The 22,257-nt window shown below is 36.3% G+C and overlaps 1 protein-coding gene across 9 annotated transcripts in view; it reads left to right on the forward strand.

Moving 5' to 3' along the window:
• igsf9ba (immunoglobulin superfamily, member 9Ba) overlaps nucleotides 1-22,257 on the forward strand; it is an 83,044-nt gene that overhangs the window by 38,888 nt on the left and 21,899 nt on the right. For all 9 annotated transcript variants that reach the window (XR_007180415.1, XR_007180416.1, XM_048160990.1 and 6 more), the window contains exons 4-5: nucleotides 9,250-9,401; nucleotides 14,012-14,129. Coding sequence is in view for 7 of the 9 variants with exons in the window: in XM_048160990.1 (XP_048016947.1) it covers nucleotides 9,250-9,401; nucleotides 14,012-14,129 (270 nt within the window). In the remaining 2 variants the exon portion in view is untranslated. The remainder of the gene's footprint in view (nucleotides 1-9,249; nucleotides 9,402-14,011; nucleotides 14,130-22,257) is intronic.

The raw sequence follows: 22,257 nt of genomic DNA on the forward strand, positions 1-22,257 counted from the left end.
AACATCTGTGAGGGTTTATTTCATGGCTTCCTATTTCCTCTCTACTGCCGCAGCGGCCATTCATGCCCTCCCTCGTTTGCATTCATGGTCAGTTCGCCGGTTCACTCAGTCACGTCCTCTCACACGCACACACACACACTCCTGGCCCTTAGGTGCTTTCCGAAATGTCGATATCAGTGATTGCGGCGTGTAGATGGTGTGTGGTTTTTATATGTCGTCAGGGCATTTTACAATAAGACGCGCATAATAGCCTTTTGGCTAAATGGCTCATGGTTGGATTTGCAAGCAGTGCAGCTTTGAATCTAAAGGACATAATGCCTGCTTGAAATTCACTACATTGCTTTGATTGCGGATGTGTGATTGACCTGCAGCCATGGCAGAGTCTTTGACTGAAATGAAAAAGATAGAGGCAGATATTGCTCCTCCCAGTAGATTTTGGCATAAGGTTCTTATGAGATGTAACTATTTTATGACTTTTAATAAGCATGCATTGTCATGCCTTTAAAGATGACCCTCTCAGGAATAGTCCACTAGCTGACTTGGTCAGTTTGAGATGAAATGCTTTATGTGCATTTATTATGTGGGTACTTCAAAGTTTTTCAGTGGGGCGTAAAAAGTAAATAACTCTAAAATCAGTTTAATAATCACAATATTAATAATAATTGCTCTTGTGGTTTGGTAAGCCTTTTCCACCAAAATGGTGCTGGCCTGAATTTTTGCAGACTGAACGATAATGATAGCTTGTTAAATCTTGTAAACTTGCAAACAAATGTAGTTTTGTTTTGTGCGGCCTAGTTTTTGTTTTTGCGTCAGTCACTGACCATCACTATGCACATTATTGTTGAAAAGGACAGCATAATATGACCAATAGAGGTCGACCGATATTGCATTTAACTAGGTTGGACTGCACTGGCCGATAACCGATTAATCAACGGATAGTTTTTAAAATTGATACTGAATGGAAACATGGTACTGAACCATGAAAAAAATTACTTAAAAAAAAAAAAAAAAAAAAAAAAAAAAAAAAAATATATATATATATATATATATATATATATATATATATATATATATATATATATATATATATATATATATATATATATATATATATATATATATATATATATATATATATACACAGTTGTGCTCAAAATTATTCATACCCTTAGTAAATATGACCAAAGAAGGCTGTGAAAATAAATCTGCATCGTTAATACTTTTAATCTTTTATTTAAAAAATCTACAAAAATCCAACCTTTCATTGGAGAATAATCATTTTAAATGGGGCTAAAATCTCATTATGAGAGAAATGTTTTTCTCTAATACACATTGCTCACAATTAATCATACCCTTTTACTCAATACTCTTTGCAACCTCCTTTTCCCAAGATATAAGATAAAAATTTGCTGCTAAAAAAGCAATTTTTTTTTTTTGCTTCATCTCACTATATAACCCATCCCGTTTGAAGTTCCAGTAGTGTCAGTTACTTTTCAAAAGTTTTATGGTCAGATGAAGCAAACAGATTTGCTTTTTTAGCAGCAAACACTTAAGATAGGTTTGGTGCACACAGGGGTAAAAAGTACCCCATTTGTACAATGAAATATACTGCTGGATCTTTAATGTTGTGCGCTTATTTTTCTGCTGGAGGTCCTGGACATCTTGATCAGATACATGGAATAATAGATTCTACCAAATACCAACAGATAAAAAAATCAAAACCTGACTGTCCCTGTTAGAAGTCATGTAATGGGCTGTGGTTGGATCTTCCATCAGGACAATGATCCAAAACAAACATCAAAACCAACACAAAAATGGGTCAATGAACACAAAACCAAGCTTCTGCCATGGCCGTCCCAGTCCCCTGACCTGAACCCTAAAGAAAATGAGTGGAGTGAACTGAAGAGAAGCAGCACCAATATGGAGCTGGGAATCTGAAGGATCTGGAGAGATTCTGAAGGAATGAAGGAATGGTCTCTGATCTCTTGTCAGGTGTTCTCCAAACTCATCAGGCATTATAAAAGAAGACTCAAAGCTGTTATCTTGGGAAAAGGAGGTTGCAAAAAGTATTGAATAAAAGGGTATGATTAATTGTGAGCAATGTGTATTAGAGAAAAACATTTCTCTCATAATGAGATTTTCCCCCCCATTTAAAATTATTATTCTCCAATGAAAGGTTGGATTTTTGTCTTTTGATCTTTTATTTAAAAAAAAAAAAAAGTATTAACAATGCAGATTTATTTTCACAGCCTTCTTTGGTCATATTTACCAAGGGTATGAATAATTTTGGGCATGACTGTGTGTATATAATATTTAAAAAGTAAATTTTTTCATGGTTCAGTGCAATCATGAATGAGCAGAGCATGATCCCCTCACTTCGGAGACATGATAACGACCCCAAACACACCTCCAAGATGACCACTGCCTTGCTAAAGAAGCTGAGGGTAAAGGTGATGGACTGGCCAAGCGTGTCTTCAGATCTAAACCCTACTGAGCGTCTGTGGGGCATCCTCTAACGGAAGGTGGAGAAGCACAAGGTCTCTAACGTCCACCAGCTCCGTGATGTTGTCATGGAGGAGTGGAAGAGGACTCCAGTGGCAACCTGTGAAGCTCTGGTGAACTCCATGCCCAAGAGGGTTAAGGCAGTGCTGGAAAATAATGGTGGCCACACTAAATATTGACACTTTGGGCCCAATTTGGACATTTTCACTTAGGGGTGTACTCACTTGTGTGGCCAGCGGTTTAGACATTAATGGCTGTGTGTTGAGTTATTTTGAGGGGACAGCAAATTTACAATGTTATACAAGCTGTACACTCACTACTTTACATTGTAGCAAAGTGTCATTTCTTAAGTGTTGTCACATGAAAAGATATAATAAAATATTTACAAAAACGTGAGGGGTTTACTCACTTCTGTGAGATACTGTGTGTACGTATATATATATATATATATATATATATATATATATATATATATATATATATATCATTCACGTTAGTTCATAGTGCATTAACTATGTTAAGAGATACATCTTTAAAATGTAAAAATGTTTTAGTAAATGTTGAAATTAACAATGAACAATACTTTTATTAACTGCATACTGCATTAATGTTACAAATGAACTCTTATTGTAAAGTGTTACCATTTCATATAAATCCAAACAGTCATGTTTAAAGATGGCCATATTTACTGTAAATATCTACACAAAGGCAATTGAAATTAGACACGCATGTATGTTATATACTCTCACATTTTATTTGTTTGATGAATATCTAATGAAAATAACAAAATATGTATTACAGTGATGAAAAAAAAAAAGAATTATAAAAATCGGAATGCGTTTCTTATTTGTTTCTTACATGTTTCTGTCGGCTGCATGAACATATCAGTTTGCTTTCTTACATCACTTGCTCACTCTGCATAACAAATACATAAAAGTGTCCAGCTGGATATAAACTAATGCAAATAGATTGTAACTTGACTTAACTTGAGTTGCGTGTGTTTTTTTTTTGCGTGTTTGTTTTAACCACTAGAGGTACTAATCGTGTCCTTTCAGCCTCAACAGCAAACATACTTCTGTTCTCTACTAATGCAGCATCTAGTCAACAAATTAATTACTTTATAATGATATGAAAACATGTACTGTAGTGTTCTGTATACATACTGTCTAGTTATCTATGTTTTAAATCCGTATCTGAAGGATCCCGCTCTGTGCAGTGTGCAGCTTCGCGTGTCAAAACAAACTCCACGAGCCGTCAGTGAAAGTTTTTATTTTGCCTCTAGAGGCCGCTTTCATATTGTATAATGACAACACACCCTTCTCCGCCGCTCCAGCAATGGACGCAACCTGGAAAAATTATCGGTATGGACTTTTGCCGACAACTGTTTGTTCCAGCAATCGGTTATCGGTGCCGATTAATCGGCAAAACCCATCAATCGGTTGACCTCTAATGACCACTACTTACTGTCCAATCTGCAGTAACTAGTTGCATCACAGATATGAACACTTGCTCATGCTCATTCACTGCATAAGCTTATCTTAAAAGTTTTGTAATAAACACTGGTGTTCATTGGTATTCAGACTGCCCATCTTGTCCAAAAGCGTCTTTGTTGGAGCAGGTGCTGTCTGGCCTCACAAGGGCAGAAAAGCCTGACAGCACTGGTTTCCTGTTGCCGGCGATATTAGCATCCACTTGTGTATGGATCCTGTGTGGACAGTGGCTGTTCTTCCTGCCAGGACGGGTGAGAGGGTGGCCGGCTGCCCGCGTGTACCCAGCAGGTGTCAGCCGGGCAGATGTACCCGCTTAAAGAACAGTAGTGGCACTGTGAAGACACTCAGGTCATCACACAGCCTCTCTTCATCAGTGCGGCCGTCACACTTGTCTCTCTCAGAGCATCCTGCCCAACCCCATAGCGGGCACAGATCATTAGCTTCTGATAATAAGTGCCAGTCTAAACCACAATGGTGAAGCCTAGCGGTTAAAGATCTGAGCTGGCAACCTAAAGGTTGCAGATTTGAACCCACAATGGATCAGATATCATCTCTGTCCCCTTAAGCAAGGAATAAGTCACCCGAATGAAAGTTCTGTCATCATTTACTCATCATGTTGTTTTAACCAGGATGACTAGGATCACATAAGACTGTATCAGTTTTTAAGTCCATACAGTGGATGTCATTGGGATCGATGGATAACTTTGGTATGAACACAGCAAAAAACCATATGCTTAATTAGCAATTTGGTAAACATGATCAGTTTTCTTCTTTGGATAACCTCACTGCTGAATATTTACATCAATGTCAATGGTTTTCTTGTTGCATTTCAGAGTTTGACAGGTTCATTGAAGATTTTTGGCAGGGTTCTTTTACAAAGGCAAATTAGTATAGCTCAGTATATGAAATCTGTCTTCTCGAATAATTTTAGGTATTATTAATTAGACCTCAATCAGCATTTGAAAGCTATGCTTGTTTGTTTGGCAGAAGTTAAAGTCTGGAGTGAGAGAAAGAGAAAATTTGAGGTGTTGGGTGTCTAGTCAGTGAGCTCTGTCCAGACCATCTGTTTGTGTGGAAAGACCTTCAGATGAGTGCCTTCTGAAATATGTCTTCTGTTTGTCATTCGCAGTGTGAGCCCAAGATTTCCCAAAAACACATAGTGAGACAAGTCCAGAAAGTAGGGCAGGTGTGTGATGGAGTTTGTTTGTCCCTTAAAGTACCTTCAAGTGTGTATCAAAGAGTATTCCTAAGAGAGAAACAGAGATGGAAATGGTAACAAGGAAGAAGGAATCTTTTGGTCAATATCAGGGATATTTAAAAAAGACATAGTGTCAGAATTGACTTGGTGGGTCGCCTAAACGACTAGTTAACACATTTTTTTAGGATGCATTCACATCAGACAAGTTCAGAAACATTTAGTGTGTTGGAATGGAACAGAATGCTATTTACAACTCAAAAACATTATAAGATACAGTCAAAGACTATAGCTGAGGAGGCCCTTTAAATTAAAACGCAATGTTTCTGAGAAGTTTTACTGTGAAAACTGCTTGATATGCTGTCAGCACATTAATTAGCACTGCTGCTAAAAATATCAAAACTAAAAAGAGATGCAAGAAAAAATCTAGAAAAACTAGTCAGTGTCAATAATGAACTAGTATGGTGCTGAAGTAGTCAACCATTGTGATACATCCCTAGGGAATACATATATATTTTTAGAGATTTGATGAGCAAGATGTTTTGGGCTATAAATTCTTCTCCCTTGTGTTTAGCCTGCAACAGATTGTAGCGTGGATGAAAAAGCTCATGGTAGGCACAGATGGACAGATGTTCAGAGGCATTAATTGCTTGCTTTGTTTATTTTTCACCAGGTGTTTGCGCTGTTGAAAGCAAAACTGCTATAGGCTAACAGTGACCCACATGCAGAGGAAGTTGGGATTTCACTGCTGAAAGTGCACATACATATTCCTAGAGATTGTTTATACCTGTATTACCACTTGATAGATAGTGTGATTATGTGTTATGATTGGTGGCAAAACAATGAAACAGCCCCATAGACGTTCACTGAAAAAGGGCCCTGAATCACATAATAGAGACTTGGGTGAATAAACAACCACCTAGCAATCACTTAAGGCCCTTTCACACGGGACGTGGCAAGCGGTGGAGTCGGCACGCAGCTGCTGCTTTTTCTTGAAGTGGAAGCGTTTTGTGCAGTCAAGGCAGTGCTTGTGTCGTGGTCTTGGGGCAGACATTGCCATGGCTACAATCAACAAGGTCACATTTGTATTTACTAAAAACTAAATGAATGAAACATAACAGAAATTTTGTGTTATTTGTTATTTATCATTTCATGGGAATATGACTAGCCCTAGTTTTCACGTCAGACATAGTTAACTATGACATTTTGCACGTATTTGTATTTTTACATGCCAAACCTACTCATGCTCTGGATTTTTTTTATTATTAACAAAGTTTGGAAGAAACACATTCAAATGATCTATTCAATCAGAACAAGAGGAGGCCGATATAAATATGCTGGGAATCCCGTTACATTTAAAACGATCTTCTCCATCATGTTTTCAACTAGAGCTGCAAGATATATCGCGATAAATCACAAATTTTATCACACCCGATTTGGCAACGGCTGCGATTATTTTATGCGCAGCTTGGCAGAGCTGTACATCTCTGTGATCAGGAGTGTATGCTTCTCCATCTGAAAGCCAGAGGGCGCTTTTGCGCAGAAACTCCGAATATGCCTTGCCATAGAAGCAGATAACACACGTCATTCCAGGATATCCCTATGGGCATTGTACTATCACTGTAGCTGAATAGAAGATTGAAATGCTTTGATTGATTAAACATGACTAATAAACACACAACTGCCTTATTCTGTGTAAGAAGCCACATCATCTCACAGAAGGATGCTCAACTGTCGTTATGAAGTGAGTTTGGAGTAAAAACATTTTATTAAATGTTGTCTTTTGTTGGACAAGATGTTAATAAATGCTTCTCATGTCTCTAAAGATGTCTGACACATGTTGCTTTTTCAAATGTGCATTATAAGCGACTCAAACTCACAGTGCTTTCAGATGGATTAGCGTTTGGAGCCATACTTCATTGACAAGCTGCACATAAAAAAATAATCTCGGCTTTTGGGATTTCATAATCGCACTAAGAATCGCGTTTAAGCGTGATTTCAATGTTATTTTTTGTATTGTGAGATCAATTTTGCAGCCCAATTTTCAACACTCCGATATGAGCTCAGTGAGATGTTCTGTGATTGGATGTTAATAATTTGTTCCATAATTAGTTAAACCCCCCGCTCACAAAAAGATAGATGCTGCATCCGAAATCGAATACTTACCTATAGCATGTGAAAAACAGTAAGCCAACAGAGAAGTATGTCCGAATACATAGTATTCGAAAAACAGTAGGCGAAAAGTCTCAGAATGACCTACTACTTCCAGTAAGATACTGAAGTGCACATTCGATGGACACTACTATCAAGGGTAGCATGTACAGAGTGAAAAGCAACGGTCCTAGTACTGAGCCTTGCAGTACTCCATATTGAACTTGTGATCGATATGACATCTCTTCATCTCTTCTTCTTTTCTACTACAAACTGATAACGTTCAGATAAGTATGATTTGAACCATGCCAATGCAATTCCACTAATGGCAACATAATTTTCAAGTCTATTCATAAGAATATTGTGGTTGATACTGTCAAAAGCAGCACTGAGATCTATTAACAGTAATAGAGAGATACAACCACGATCTGATGATAAGAGCAAATCATTTGTAACTCTAATGAGAGCAGTCTCAGTACTATGTTACGGTCTAAATCCTGACTAGAAATTCTCACAGATACCATTTCTTTCCAAGAAGGAATGTAGTTGCGATGATACTGCCTTTTCTAGTATTTTTGACAGAAAAGGTAGATTCGAGATCGGCCTGTAATTGACTAATTCTCTAGGATCAAGTTGTGGTTTTTTAATAAGAGGTTTAATAATAGCCTGCTTAAAAGTTTTTGGTACGTATCCTAGTGATAAAGATGAATTAACAATATTAAGAAGAGGATCTATGACCTCTGGAAGCATCTCTTTCAATAGCTTAGTCGGTATAGGGTCTAACATACATGTTGTTGATTTTGATGATTTAACAAGTTTAGACAATTCTTCCTGTCCTAAAGCAACCAATGAATGGAATTTTTCCCTTAGGGACACTACTGTGCACTGTCTGACGTAATACTGTAGTAGACTATTGCATGGTTATAATTTTCTCTCTAATATTGTCAATCTTGCAAGTAAAGAAGTTCATAAAGTCATTACTTCTGTGCTGTTTGGAAACATCAGAAGTTGAAGCTCTATCAACTACCTAGGGTTGTTTAGAAGAAAATAAAAGATTTGAGAAATAAGCAGATCTAGCAGTTTTTAAGGCCTTTCTGTACTCAATCATTCTCTCTCTCCACGAAATGCGAAAGACTTCTAGTTTTGTTTTCTTCCAGCTGCGCTCCATTTTTCTGGCAGCTCCCTTAAGGGCCTGAGTGTGCTTGTTGTACCACGGCATTGGATTAGTTTCCTTAATCTTCTTTCAGCGACTGAGTCTTTTCTGCTGGAAAAGACATAGTCAATAGTTTCTTTTGCAACATCGAGGTCTAAGCTGTCTGGTAACTGATCAGGAAGATTACTTATAAAGCAATCTTTAGTGGTAGAAGTGATGGTTCTACCATATTTATGGCAGGGTGGCGGTTTTGCAGCCTTGGCTAAATGTAGTATACACGAGACTATATAATGATCTGAGATGTCGTCACTCTGCTGCAGAATTTCAACAGCATCAATATCGATTCCATATGACAATATTAGATCTAAAGTATGATTACGACAATGAGTGGGTCCTGACATGTTTTGTTTAACTCCAGTAGAGTTTAGAATGTCTATAAATGCCAATCCCAGTCTTTATCATTATCTACATGGATATTAAAATCACCAACAACAAGGACTTTATCCACAGCCAGTACTAACTCTAACTCCACACCAGCTCCACCACCATCAACACAGCTGAATAGCTACGCATTATCCATAATTAAGAACACCTTAGCAGATGCATAACAACCTGAGTATTGTAACTGTATGTTCTCTGTGGCTGCAGATCTCAACAGAGAGCATTACACATTTACTATGGGGTCCTGAGGTTGTGATATTATATTAAATATAAAAAGAATCTAAACTCAACTTGTCCTTTCTTTGTTTCTCTCCCAGCGCCCCCTACGTTCACGGACACGCCACCGCAGTACGTGGAGGCGAGGGAGGGTGGCAGCATTACTCTGACCTGCACTGCCTCTGGAAACCCCAAGCCGGTGGTCACCTGGCTGAGAGAGGGGGATCAGCTGACCAGCAACAGGAAATACACGGTAACTGTGTTTTTTTTTGTTTTTTTTTAATCAGAATTTTTTCTTAATCTTTTTTTTTGCTTGTTTTCTAAATATCTGAGTATCCTTAACTAGATTGGCATTCAAACTAGGGCTGGGCGATAAACAATATCATATAGAGATTGCAATAAAATTTACGTCAATAATGATGATAAGCTCTGGACATTTTTACTCAATATGGATTAGTCTCAGTCAGTGCATGTCGCTAATAAGTGATTACTGCGCGTTTCTGTGTATGAATGAATGCCGTGGTTTTGTCTGATACACAAACTCACACACATGTGATGCTCACTGTGTTTTCAGTCACTTCACAGTCACTTCACAAGCTTTTCACCATTTCATTTGAGAAAAACTACCGTCAAATACACACTGAAACTAAAACGTCAAAACAAAAGTTTGGTTTAACTTGAAGAAGTTATGACAGAAATATTATATTGTTAAAGTTTATATAAATTTGTGCTAAATCATTATATTATATTATATTATATTATATTATATTATATTATATTATATTATATTATATTATATTATATTATATTATATTATATTATATTATATTATATTATATTATATTATATTATATTATATTATATTATATTATATTATATTATATTATATTATATTATGTGAACAGTTTCAGATGATGTAGCATTTCATTTTGGTTAGCTGCTGTCTTGATAAAGTAGAAAATTGACAATGATTTAACAAGTCTCCAAATATAGCCAGTATGAATTTAGTCTAGCCATGAATTTGATCTGCAGTGAATTGTACTGTCTAATTTTTTTTGGAAATGGAAGCGTGAATCATCACAAGCTATTTGTAAGAAAACGCTCTGTTAGCCGGGGCCCACGTCGAGGGTCTGACAGTTGAAGAGCACACGCCTGCAGTGGGAACGGAGAAAAACTGACAAGCGTGTTTCCAACTTACACTGCATGGAGGCTGCGAGGGAGGAGGCGGTGCAGGATTTGACAGAACAGGCAGTCAGTCTGGCTCCAGTAGGCATTGCCTCTCAGCACATCAGAGGAGATATCCCTGAGGAAACAGACAAATAAAAGACAAGAGAGACAGTGTAGCTGCTTCTGTCTTACATCTGAATGTTCACTTTCATCTGTTCCAGACTATAGCCACCTGCACCGCCTTTGTTAGCTGTGTTCGTCTTGTTCCGCATTTCCCAGCGTGATTTTGGTCACAGCTAGCATTTACATGAGGTGTGTTTGAATGCCATTTGCCGTATTCTGCCTGCCACTCTTACTCACTGCCGACTGATGAACAGGAAGTGATGGCTGGCTGCTGTTTTTCTTTCATGACCGCTCTTAGCAAGGTTACTCTCCAACCCCGTGGCTTCGCTCCACGGCAGTGGAGCGTATTCCCAAAAGGTCACGTTTATGATGTCTTATAAGCTGTTTGGTGGGTGAGGCGTGAACTCTCACGTTTGGACATTTTAGCATGTCTTTGCATTATATAACTAAATATCAAACACTGCGGTATTTATTATAGCTGCAAACAAAAACATTCAAAATATTTTTTATATATTTATTAATTAGTTAAATGTAATTATTAACTAAATTATTATTCATTATTACATTACTTTTAAAGACTTTATCATGTATTTAGCAGTATGAATTATTTAAAATATTATTTGTATTATGTATTTATATATATATATATATATATATATATATATATATATATATATATATATATATATATAATGCATGTAATATAACAAATAATATTTTAAATACTGCTAAAGACATGATAAAGTATATAATCTGTTATTTTAATAAGCTAACTTTTCAAACAAATTCTGATTTAACATAACGTTTTGTTACATATAATCATTTATTATTTATGATTATTTTACTTAAAATGTTATTAAAATTATTAGTATGTATTAATTAGCATGTCTTTGAAATATAAAACAAAATATCAAATTGAGTGGCATTTATTATAGCAGCAAAACATTCACACAAAACAAAAAATGATTAATTGATTATTGTTTATTAATATTAAACTAATTGTGATATTTAAATGATTATTAATTGTGTATTTTGCATTATATAACATACATATAAATATCATAATAAAATTATATGTAATTATTAAATAAAATTATTATAAATTCTTCTTTGCATTATAAAACAAAATATCAAACAAAGAGGCATTTATTTTAATATAGCACCAGCCACTTTTTTTTTATGTAATTTTTATTTGAATGAAAAAATAATTATTAGAATAGCTAAAAAAATTGTCAGATGTTATTAAATCAAAATCAAACTATAAGATATGTTGTCCAACATGATAAAACAACAGTATTTGGACCTACAAAAAGCTCAGAAAATTGAAGTTAGCTCTGAGAAAAGAGCTGTACGCTTAATCCCGAAACCTCCTCGCAAACAATCCCACTTGACTTTTATGTCAGTGAATGTAAATGCTGGCAGCAGCCCAAGCAATTCCACGTCACATTTAGTAAATTGCCCCATATGCTGTGATTAATCTTGTTTCGGCTGCAATTAGATTGTATCAAATCTATATTTAATTATTTCTTCTGTGAGGAGAAAGCACTCTGCTTCAGCTTCTTGGCTCTTACTTTTAAAAGCCGTTCCCACTGCTAACCAGCCACAGTCCCAGACATTTACTCAAAAGAAGTGTGTCGTGACCTCACCTTTAAGAACAGTGGTGAGGAGGCCGGTGGTCCTCCATTCTTTTCCCGGCTTCCATGGCTAGAAGTTAGAGAAATGGAAGAATGTGATGAAGGAATACACACACTAAAGAGCAAGAGGCACAGATGTCTCGTCTCGATGCACAGAGCTTGTTTCTCACCCTGCCCTCCTCCACAGCAGTGTGTGTTTAAATTAGATCTCTCTGCACACATCTCTCTGTGTTTGAGAGAGTTTATTACCTCCTCTCGTCTGGGTCATCAGTGTGATGTGTCTGTCAGCGACAGGATGGTGATGGAACAGGCCGGGAGGATTGTGTCAACCGTCCAGCAGGACTTGACACACCTTGGGATATTGTGTGGGAGGAACAATAAGGCCAGTCTCCTCTAGCTAAAGCAATTGACGTGCAGGGAATAAGACTCGACCCACTCCTCTTCTAAAACGCCCTGTCAGGAACCTACGCAATAATTCACGTCACCCGTGTGCTGTTCGGGAAGAGGCAACTGCACTTTCAAGGCTCGGATGCGAAAACTGATATATTTTGATTGGTTTTTTACAAAGCGAACAAACAAAACAATGCATAATCTCTTTTTACATTTCAATGTTGTTTGAAATATGATTTTGAAAGCGCAACATCTACAATAAGGCCTCCAATTAGGTTTAAATAGTCAGGTTTTAATTTAAATGTAAAAAATATCAGTTGAAACTATTTTATACATTTTAAGTTTTAACACTTTTTAGTATAAATAAATAAATATATGCCGAAATAAATGCATAATAAATGTCATGTTTATTTCATTTTTTTATTGTTAAAAAATGTCTTTAGAAAGCACAAAATGTTAATTGTTAAATGTTTAAAAAATGTTTATTCAATATAAATTTGAAAATAGTATTTATTATTTTATTTTATTTATCGTATTTATTTTATTTATTATATTATTTAATTATTTTTAAACAATTTTTAACAATTTGGTCACACTTTAAAATAGGTCTAATTTGTTAACATTAGTTAATGTATTAATTAGCATGAACCATCAATGAGCAATATATTTTTTACAGTATCTTTTTTAATGTTAGTTAATAAAAATACAGTTGTTCGTTGTTCTATATATCCTAATTATTGTTAATATGTAATTCATTTTTCCAGGAGCTCATTGCTTCTACCTTCAGTTAAACTGCTAACAGTGATTGTAAATTCATTACCTAAATTATTACATTATTAGCTAACTGCATTCTTTAAATTGTAATGTTGACCTGCATTCTCTGTAAAGTTGCTTTGAAATGATATGTATCGTGAAAAGCGCTATACAAATAAATGTGAATTGAATTGAATTGAATTGAATTGAATTGAATTGTTTGTTCATGTTAGTTCACAGTGCATTAACTAATGTTAACAACTACAACTCTTGATTTTAATAACTGTAGGACTGATGTTGAAATTAACATTAAGATTAATAAATGCAGTAGAAGTATTGTTCATTTTTAGATCATGTTAATTATAGTAGTTAACTAATGTTAACCAGTGAAACCTTATTGCAAAGTGTTACGAACAATTTTATAGCTATACTTTTTAGTGTTGATTGAAAACACTTTCATAAAGCACTTGATAAAGTAGTGCTGCCTTAATAAAGTAGAATATTGAAAGTGTATGAATTCAAATGTGCATTCAGAATTGATAATTGAATGAATAGTGCATTGAACATATTTCATTAATATCTTAATATGTTTACTTTGACAGCCTAATAAAATGTATTTTGCTAAATTTTTTTGTGGATGCCTTACTGGCTCCTTGTGTCACCATGGGGGTCCTTGGACCACAGTTTGAAAACTCCTGGTATAGAGACATGCAAAATCATCTAATTACCAGACTTTTAACTATTTTAAACATTTTGTGTTTCTGACCCATGTTTTGTGCTTGTACTCTTTCTGTAGGTGAGTGACGGCAGTCTGACAGTGCAGGCCATCACGCGGGAGGACCGGGGGGCCTACAGCTGCCGTGCCCACAGCGACCAGGGGGAGGCGCTACACACAACCCGCCTGCTAGTGCAAGGTGAGGTCTGCAATATCTGTTGCAACACACATCCATTGATTTTCCTTCTCCAGCAATTAGATACATATACAATAAACAGGCACATCTAATACACAAAAAGGAAATTTCCGGTACTGATAGTCAGGAAAATCCAGCAAACGTCCTTCACGGTTAATGTTTGCCCTTTTACTTGCAACTTTGCTCATCCCGTCCCGTCAATACTAGCTGCAAAGATGCAAATCCCTCGGTGCTCCCTGGTTAATTAGTCTCTTTCAGTGAATCCGCGTATGGACACATCAGTGTTGTCAAAGTCTGGCCTTTACGTCTCGTCACTCTAAGCACATCTGCTGCAGTCAATACGTTCAGTCCGCTCCATCTGCATAGATCACTTCCCGTCACTCAGCTCCTAATGGAGCCTTCCAGTATAAGCTGTTTACAGCCCTGCTCAGAGTGATGGAGTTGATATACTGTAGGTTTACGGTTACCACTCGTGCCTTGTATACAAGCTCCCTCACCTTCAGAGTGGCTTGTTTATTTATTCGCCTGTAGTTCACATGAGGATCTTATATATCTCTATCATAACCTCTGATATTCCTTACTTCTTTATTGGAAAGATCAGCTGTTTGTGCCGGGCTTGTGCTGGTCTAGCTGGTGGTCAATAAGAAAGGAAAATCACAGTGGAGATCTCTTTAATATCTCAGATATTTCTCCTAGGCCCTGTTTACACCTGGTATTAAGATGCATTTTGGTCGATCGGATCACAAGTGGACGACGCTAAATACAGGTTTAAACAGGGTCTAAATGTTTTGAGTTTATCCACTTTCGACCGTTTGAACAGCCGCAAAAGACCGCCTTCTCTCTGCCTACTCCGTGCTAGCAAGACGTTTGCTGAAGACCCAACTTTGGTTTGAAGACGAAAAACGTACGAAGCGCTATGTTCTTTGACCATTCCTGATTTCTAACATGCACTCACTGCGTTTGCCATGGTCTTGCGGCTGTCAGAACAAAAACAACAATGCGTCGACCAAAACGCATCTGAATACCATGTAAACAGGTATCTAGAATGTAATGAGAATAAAAGGAGAAAAAGACTCTCTGTCTCCTCTTCAGAGAAGATCAACATTGTCTCAAACTGTGCTCTGTGTCCACCAGATACAAAAGTATGTAATTAAAAATCTGAAATTTCATTATCCATGCAAACATTTCTGACATTTCTGCCCAGATTATCTGAGCTATGTGATCAGCATTCATTTAATAGCTCTATACGTTAACTGTAAAGTCTAATTTCTTTCTATTTTTTAGTTCTCCTTTAGGAGAAACATCTGAGACTGAGTTAATAAAACACAGTAAAGAAGTCTTCTAAGCTATGAGAGCAACTTTAGGGTGAAATTTTTATTTATTTATTTATTTTTTTTAACCCATGTGCGTTCAAAAAAAAAAGTTACACTTAGGTCCATAATGGACAAAAATGTCCATGTATTTCTTTTATATGCCAAATTTGAAAATATGGTCTATTAAAAAATGGTAAAAATGTAAAATTTGAAGCCTTGCCGATAGAATGAATGCCTATTTGCAAATATTGTATCATTTTATAGTCAAATGGCCCTGGGTTAAAAAATTGCAGTTTTAATGGGTTTCAATGTGGACATTTTTGTCCTTGAGAAATGAGGGTAAAAATATTAAAATTCCAATAAAAATTCCAATAAAAATAAACACCTGAGCCAAAATTCATGTAGTTGGCATTAACAAAGGCACACTTATAACAAAAAACAAAACTGAAATGGACAAAAATGTCCATAAGGTTGCACAAGGGTTAATTTGGGGAACCAGCAAATCATCAGTAGCCTGGCAGGAACAGCAGCACCTCATTCTGTGGACCAACTTCCAAAATTATGTTTTGGTAAACCATATGACTAAAAAATATTGATTTCTCCATTTTAATCTATTCTCTATTTTTATGAACTGGTATCGATTCTTAAAGGTCCCATTTTTCGTGGTTTTTTGAAGCTTTGATTGTGTTTATAGTGTGCAATATAACATGTGTTCATGTTTCGCGTGTAAAAAAACACAGTATTTTTCACATAATTTACTTACCTGTATACCGCTGTTTCCACAGTCATAAAAACGGGCTGATGACTTCCTTGTTCTATGAAGTCCCTCCTTCAGAAATACGTAACGAGTTCTGATTGTGCCAGCGGTTCCTGTGTTGTGATTTGACAGCAGTTTAGCGCATCTTGCCCGGAAAGGTCACGCCTCTTACCATAACGTGGAGATGCACGCACTCAGTGTTATTGTAAACATGTCTTTAATTTTACCCTATCAATTTGAGCCAGAATCAGACCCGGTGATTGGACTGCGGGATGAAAATAACAGCGTTTCGACGACATGGCGACAAACACACTCTACAAACGCAACTCTTGTGTATTCCTGTGGGCGGAGGTTAGTCAAAAAACTTTTTTAGTGACGTCATTAAAGAAGGAAGTAGAGGGATGTAGTTCAAACTGGCCGTTCGATGTAGGCGACTTCTGTTAAATAAAATATCTCGCTTGGCATTGAACTTTGAGCTTTAAAATTTTACAGATTTTATTTATACTCTAACAACAACATTACACACTAATTAAAGTTTGAAACATGGGATCGCGAAGAACGGGACCTTTAAATCCCTAGAATCGATCGTTTAATCTACACAATTGATGAATGAACAGAACTTTGTAGCACGCCTCACATCCAATAAATCGTAATAAGCTTTGTCCTGTTACTTTTGATATAAAACAAAGATCTTAGATTTAAAATTATGTCCATTTTATTATGACATTCAAACTGTAGGTGCCAGATACGGTTTGATGTCTTTTATTTTGAAATTGTCACTTCCAGTTTGTTACGTCATTTTGTATAGGTGCATATTACCTGTTAGTTTGCATGTGGATATCATGGAGGAAGGGGGTGAGTAGCTGGGACGCTCACTTTCTGTTGACCATTTCATTTTTGTTTGTTTATTTAATTTTATTTGGTTTATTTTGTTTTCTATCTTACCGTCTTCATTCAACATGTTGCTGTTCATTTCTACATTGTAATTAAAAACCTTTTGCATCGAAACGCACCATGGATGTATTCCCGCTACTTAGCCCCTTAGCGGGTACTGGCTGCCGCTACACAAACAATAAACATCGCTTTTGGCGCTCTTTAATGTGGTATGACAGATCGCTGTCGCCGCCTCAGATCAAGCGGAGCTCACGTGAACGGATCATCTCTACCGCTTTACTACTTGTTACAGCACAAAATAAACATTAATGAACATCAGAAGGTATGTTGAAAGATACAGTACAACTTATGTCTCATGTAATTACTCAATCAGTGTTTCAACCACAGAAAGACGTCAATAAAACATCATGTAAACAATGTCATGTCATGTTACAATTACCTCAGAAAAGCCATTCAGTGACCACAGACTCATTAGTCAGCTAAATGAACTCTGAAGAGGAGCATTTTGCTAAATATACTAAGCACTACATTACAAATTCATTATATATTTTACTGTTCTTCAATATTTATTGTATGTTTGAATAAATCTGACCAATTTTATGACAGATGACATTTAAATGTTTATATTTCAAAAAACAAATTAGAGTAGAAACACAATTATGTAATTATGTAACATGAACTAACATAACTATGTGAGAAAATTTGCCATGTACTGTGCCTGATATATATCCAAAGTAATCAATATAGAATCAAATCGCTAATTTACATAAAACAACAAAGTTGACAAAGTTAAAAAATAAACTTTTTGTCATAATTATGACTTTTTAGCTCAATTTCAACATTTGTTAAAACTGACTTTTTATCTCCCAATTATATAATTACCTTTATCTTCAGACTTTTTATCTTTATAATTATGACTTAGCATCTCATAATTCTGACTTTTTGTCTCATTTATTACTTAGTTTGTCATAATTTCTCCAGTTTATCTCACAATTATTATTTACCAAAGCATAATATTTTTCTTATGTGGGCTTCTTTACCTTTTGGTCTGGCTGTTGGAAACAAATTATTATACAGTATAAAGATTTAATGGGATAAAAATTTCCATCATCTGCAAGCCAGTCCATTTAAGCAATGGATCAAATGTCTCCTGGAAAAAGATCTTGTCTCCTTCTTGATGGACATGAAGGGATTTGTTTGATAAGTGTGTGAGCGTGAGTTTCATGCAAACAGAATAATCATTGTTCGTTTTGAATCAGCACCTGGTCCTGGTACCACAGTCTCCCCCCATATGGTCTTAGCGTTAGTATAGAATGATGAAGTGGTTCAGTTTATTATCCGTCGACCGTGTACAGTATGACAGCAAACACGAGCAAGCTGCCTGTCACTGGCTTTGTGGCTTTCACTGCAGTCAGATTTATGGCAGTGGAGCATGGTTGTGAATACAGAGCAGCACGCTAACACACAGCCTTCACTGGGAAATGGAGAATTTAGAGGACACGTGTGATCACAGAGCACCAGGACATGAACAGGATATGTGGAGCTTCTCATCCACTCCCTACCTGCTAAGGGCTGGCTGATATATAAGGAATATTATATTATATTATATTATATTATATTATATTATATTATATTATATTATATTATATAAATGCACTGTTTTCAAACTTTTGTTTCTAATGAGCCCAAAATAATTTCCCAAAAATGTGTGATGTCTATGTAATTTCATATACACTGTCCGGCCCCACAAAAAAAAAGTCGCTGTTTGGATTTAAATAGGCAAATTCTTAAAGGTGCCATCGAACGTTTTTTTACAAGTCTAAGGTGTCCCCTGAATGTGTCTGTGAAGTTTCAGCTCAAAATACCACATTTTTTTAATTAATTTTTTTAACTGCCTATTTTGGGGCATCATTAACTATGAGCCGATTTATGCTGTGCGGCCCCTTTAAATCTCGTGCTCTCCGCCCACGGAGCTCGCGCTTGCCTTAAACTGTGCCTAAACAAAGTTTACACAGCTAATATAACCCTCAAATGGATCTTTACAAAGTGTTCGTCATGCATGCGGCATGCATGTGTCGGATTATGTGAGTATTGTATACTGTTATATTGTTTACATTTGATTCTGAATGAATTTGAGGCTGTGCTCCGTGGCTAACGGCTAATGCTACACTGTTGGAGAGATATATAAAGAATGAAGTTGCTCAATAAAATAAAATAATCATGATTGATATCATGATTTTTAACCAGCTTTTAATAATATTGTGCTAAACATATTAAATAAATAACTTAAACTTTTTATTTTTTTGTTTGGACATTAAGTTTCTTAAAGGGCATTAAACATTAGACTTATTTTGTGATCTGTTACTGTGAGATGCTGTAATGAGAATAATCAGAAAAATAATAATTTCATTTATTTCCTTGAATGTTGTAATTGTCATTGTGAGGCATTTTTTATTAAAAGTGCCCTAGAATTAAATATTGAATTTACCTTGGCATAGTTGAATAAGAAGAGTTCAGTACATGGAAAAGACATACACTGAGTTTCAAACTCCATTGTTTCCTCCTTCTTATATAAATCTCATTTGTTTAATAGACCTCTGAAGAACAGGCGAATCTCAACATAACACCGACTGTTACGTAACAGTCGGGATCATTAAAGGTCCCGTTCTTCGTGATCCCATGTTTCAAACTTTAGTTAGTGTGTAATGTTGTTGTTAGAGTATAAATAAAATCTGTAAAATTTTAAAGCTCAAAGTTCAATGCCAAGCGAGATATTTTATTTAACAGAAGTCGCCTACATCGAACGGCCAGTTTGAACTACATCCCTCTACTTCCTTCTTTAATGACGTCACTAAAACAGTTTTTTGACTAACCTCCGCCCACAGGAATACACAAGAGTTGCGTTTGTAGAGTGTGTTTGTCGCCATGTCGTCGAAACGCTGTTATTTTCATCCCGCAGTCCAATCACCGGGTCTGATTCTGGCTCAAATTGATAGGGTAAAATTAAAGACATGTTTACAATAACACTGAGTGCGTGCATCTCCACGTTATGGTAAGAGGCGTGACCTTTCCGGGCAAGGAGCACTAAGCTGCTGTCGAATCACAACACAGGAACCGCTGGCACAATCAGAACTCGTTACGTATTTCTGAAGGAGGGACTTCATAGAACAAGGAAGTCATCAGCCCGTTTTTATGACAGTGGAAACAGCGGTATACAGATAAGTAAATTATGTGAAAAATACTGTGTTTTTTTTACACGCGAAACATGAACACATGTTATATTGCACACTATAAACACAATCAAAGCTTCAAAAAACCATGAAAAACGGGACCTTTAATATGTATGCCCCCAATATTATCCCAGCCCATGATCAAGCCATTACACAAGGGCAGCCAGTATTTATGTCTAGATCTGTGCACAGCTGAATCATCAGACTAGGTAAGCAAGCAAGAACAATAGCAAAAAATGGCAGATGTAGCAATAATAACTGACATGATCCATGATAACATGATATTTTTAGTGATATTTGTGAATTGTCTTTCTAAATGTTTCGTTAGCATGTTGCTAATGTACTGTTAAATGTGGTTTCGAAATGCATGACGAACATCTTGTAAAGATCCATTTTGAGGGTTATATTAGCTGTGTAAACTGTGTTTATGCTGTTCAAGGCAAGCGCGAGCTCCGGGGGAGGGGGAGCACGAGAATTAAAGGGGCCGCAACCTATATATTGGTGCATAGTTAATGATGCCCCAAAATAGGCAGTTAAAAAAATGAATTAAAAAAAATCTATGGGGTATTTTGAGCTGAAACTTAACAGACACATTCAGGGGACACCTTAGACTTATATTACATAGTTCTAGGGCACCTTTAAATTAATTTCAGGAAACAGTCATGACTTGTTGGCTAGTTTCTCCAACGATGCATCATATGGTGGTTAATCAGCGAGTTACATTGTTGTACGGGAAATGCACCCATAAGAAAGTACATAGACATTGAAACAAAATATAATATCTGATCATGTGACATATTTGAGAGATATATATCTATATTGTCTGCCCTACCTGGAATTTAGAGCTTTAGTTGGAGTGATTTAGAAGAGAATCGTCTGCTCTCATCTGAGCACCAGTGAGTCAGATGGAGACACATATGAACTGTGCCGAGCCAAAATTGCCTTGGCCATGGGCTGTTTTGTTTAGTAAACTAGCAATATTGTTTTTACAAAAAGCAATATTCTCATGAAGCCTCTGGAGAGGCACTCTAGTTAAAACCTGCTTCAATAACACGAGTATGAGCAACACCGGGGATATTTTTAGACGCTTTCAAGTGATGCCTTTCGCAATTTTATTAATAAGCAAAGCTGCGCTACTGTCAATAATCCCCTTAGATGCAGTGTCATTTACTGCACATTAAGGAAACATCCAGGAAGCTGAGCATAGTCTACACATTAAAATTAGAAGATATTTCACAGCTAGTCATAGGTTTGTTTGTGCTAAAAGTAATGTTCACGCTGTATCTTTCTGCAGAGCACCCACAAATCTCACAGCGGTCCGAGTGTCACGACAGTATTCCTGCCTACCCACACGTCTAATTAAGAGTCTATTGGCAATTTCAGTGACAGCCTCATGTGGGAAGGGTAATATTCTCTGTGGAAGGTCTGACAGTAGTATCCTTGCTGTCTTTATTAGACAGGTTTATATACAAAGATAAACACGGAGGAGAATTAGGATAATTGGAAGGAATACCACATCTGTGGCATGCAGTCGATTAACACAGACAATAATTCCGGTCTCTTGGTGTATATAAACAAACACGGAATGTGTTTGGAGAAAATACGCTACGGAAAAGTAAGTTAGCGGTCAAAAGCTAGTTTTGTTTTGAATGTGCACTCAAATAGCATGTTAGCTGTGAGTTTACTCTTATTTAGACAACTTATTTCTTCAGTATCTTCGTGAATAAGGAATATAATTCTACACTAGTAAAATGCTGGGTTAAAAACAACACTGTAAACCTGAATAAGTTGGGCTAACTCAAAAAATTTGAGGTAATCAGTTGCATGTTCCCAATTTTAAGTAAGCAGAACTATCAAGTTTTGAGTGTATAGTACTCATTCATGTTTGCAATGTCCCTTTGCAATTAACATAAAATATTTAGTTAATTAAGTTTTTT

The sequence above is a fragment of the Megalobrama amblycephala genome, linkage group LG16, assembly GCF_018812025.1.
Source record: "Megalobrama amblycephala isolate DHTTF-2021 linkage group LG16, ASM1881202v1, whole genome shotgun sequence".
NCBI classification, from domain to species: domain Eukaryota; kingdom Metazoa; phylum Chordata; class Actinopteri; order Cypriniformes; family Xenocyprididae; genus Megalobrama; species Megalobrama amblycephala.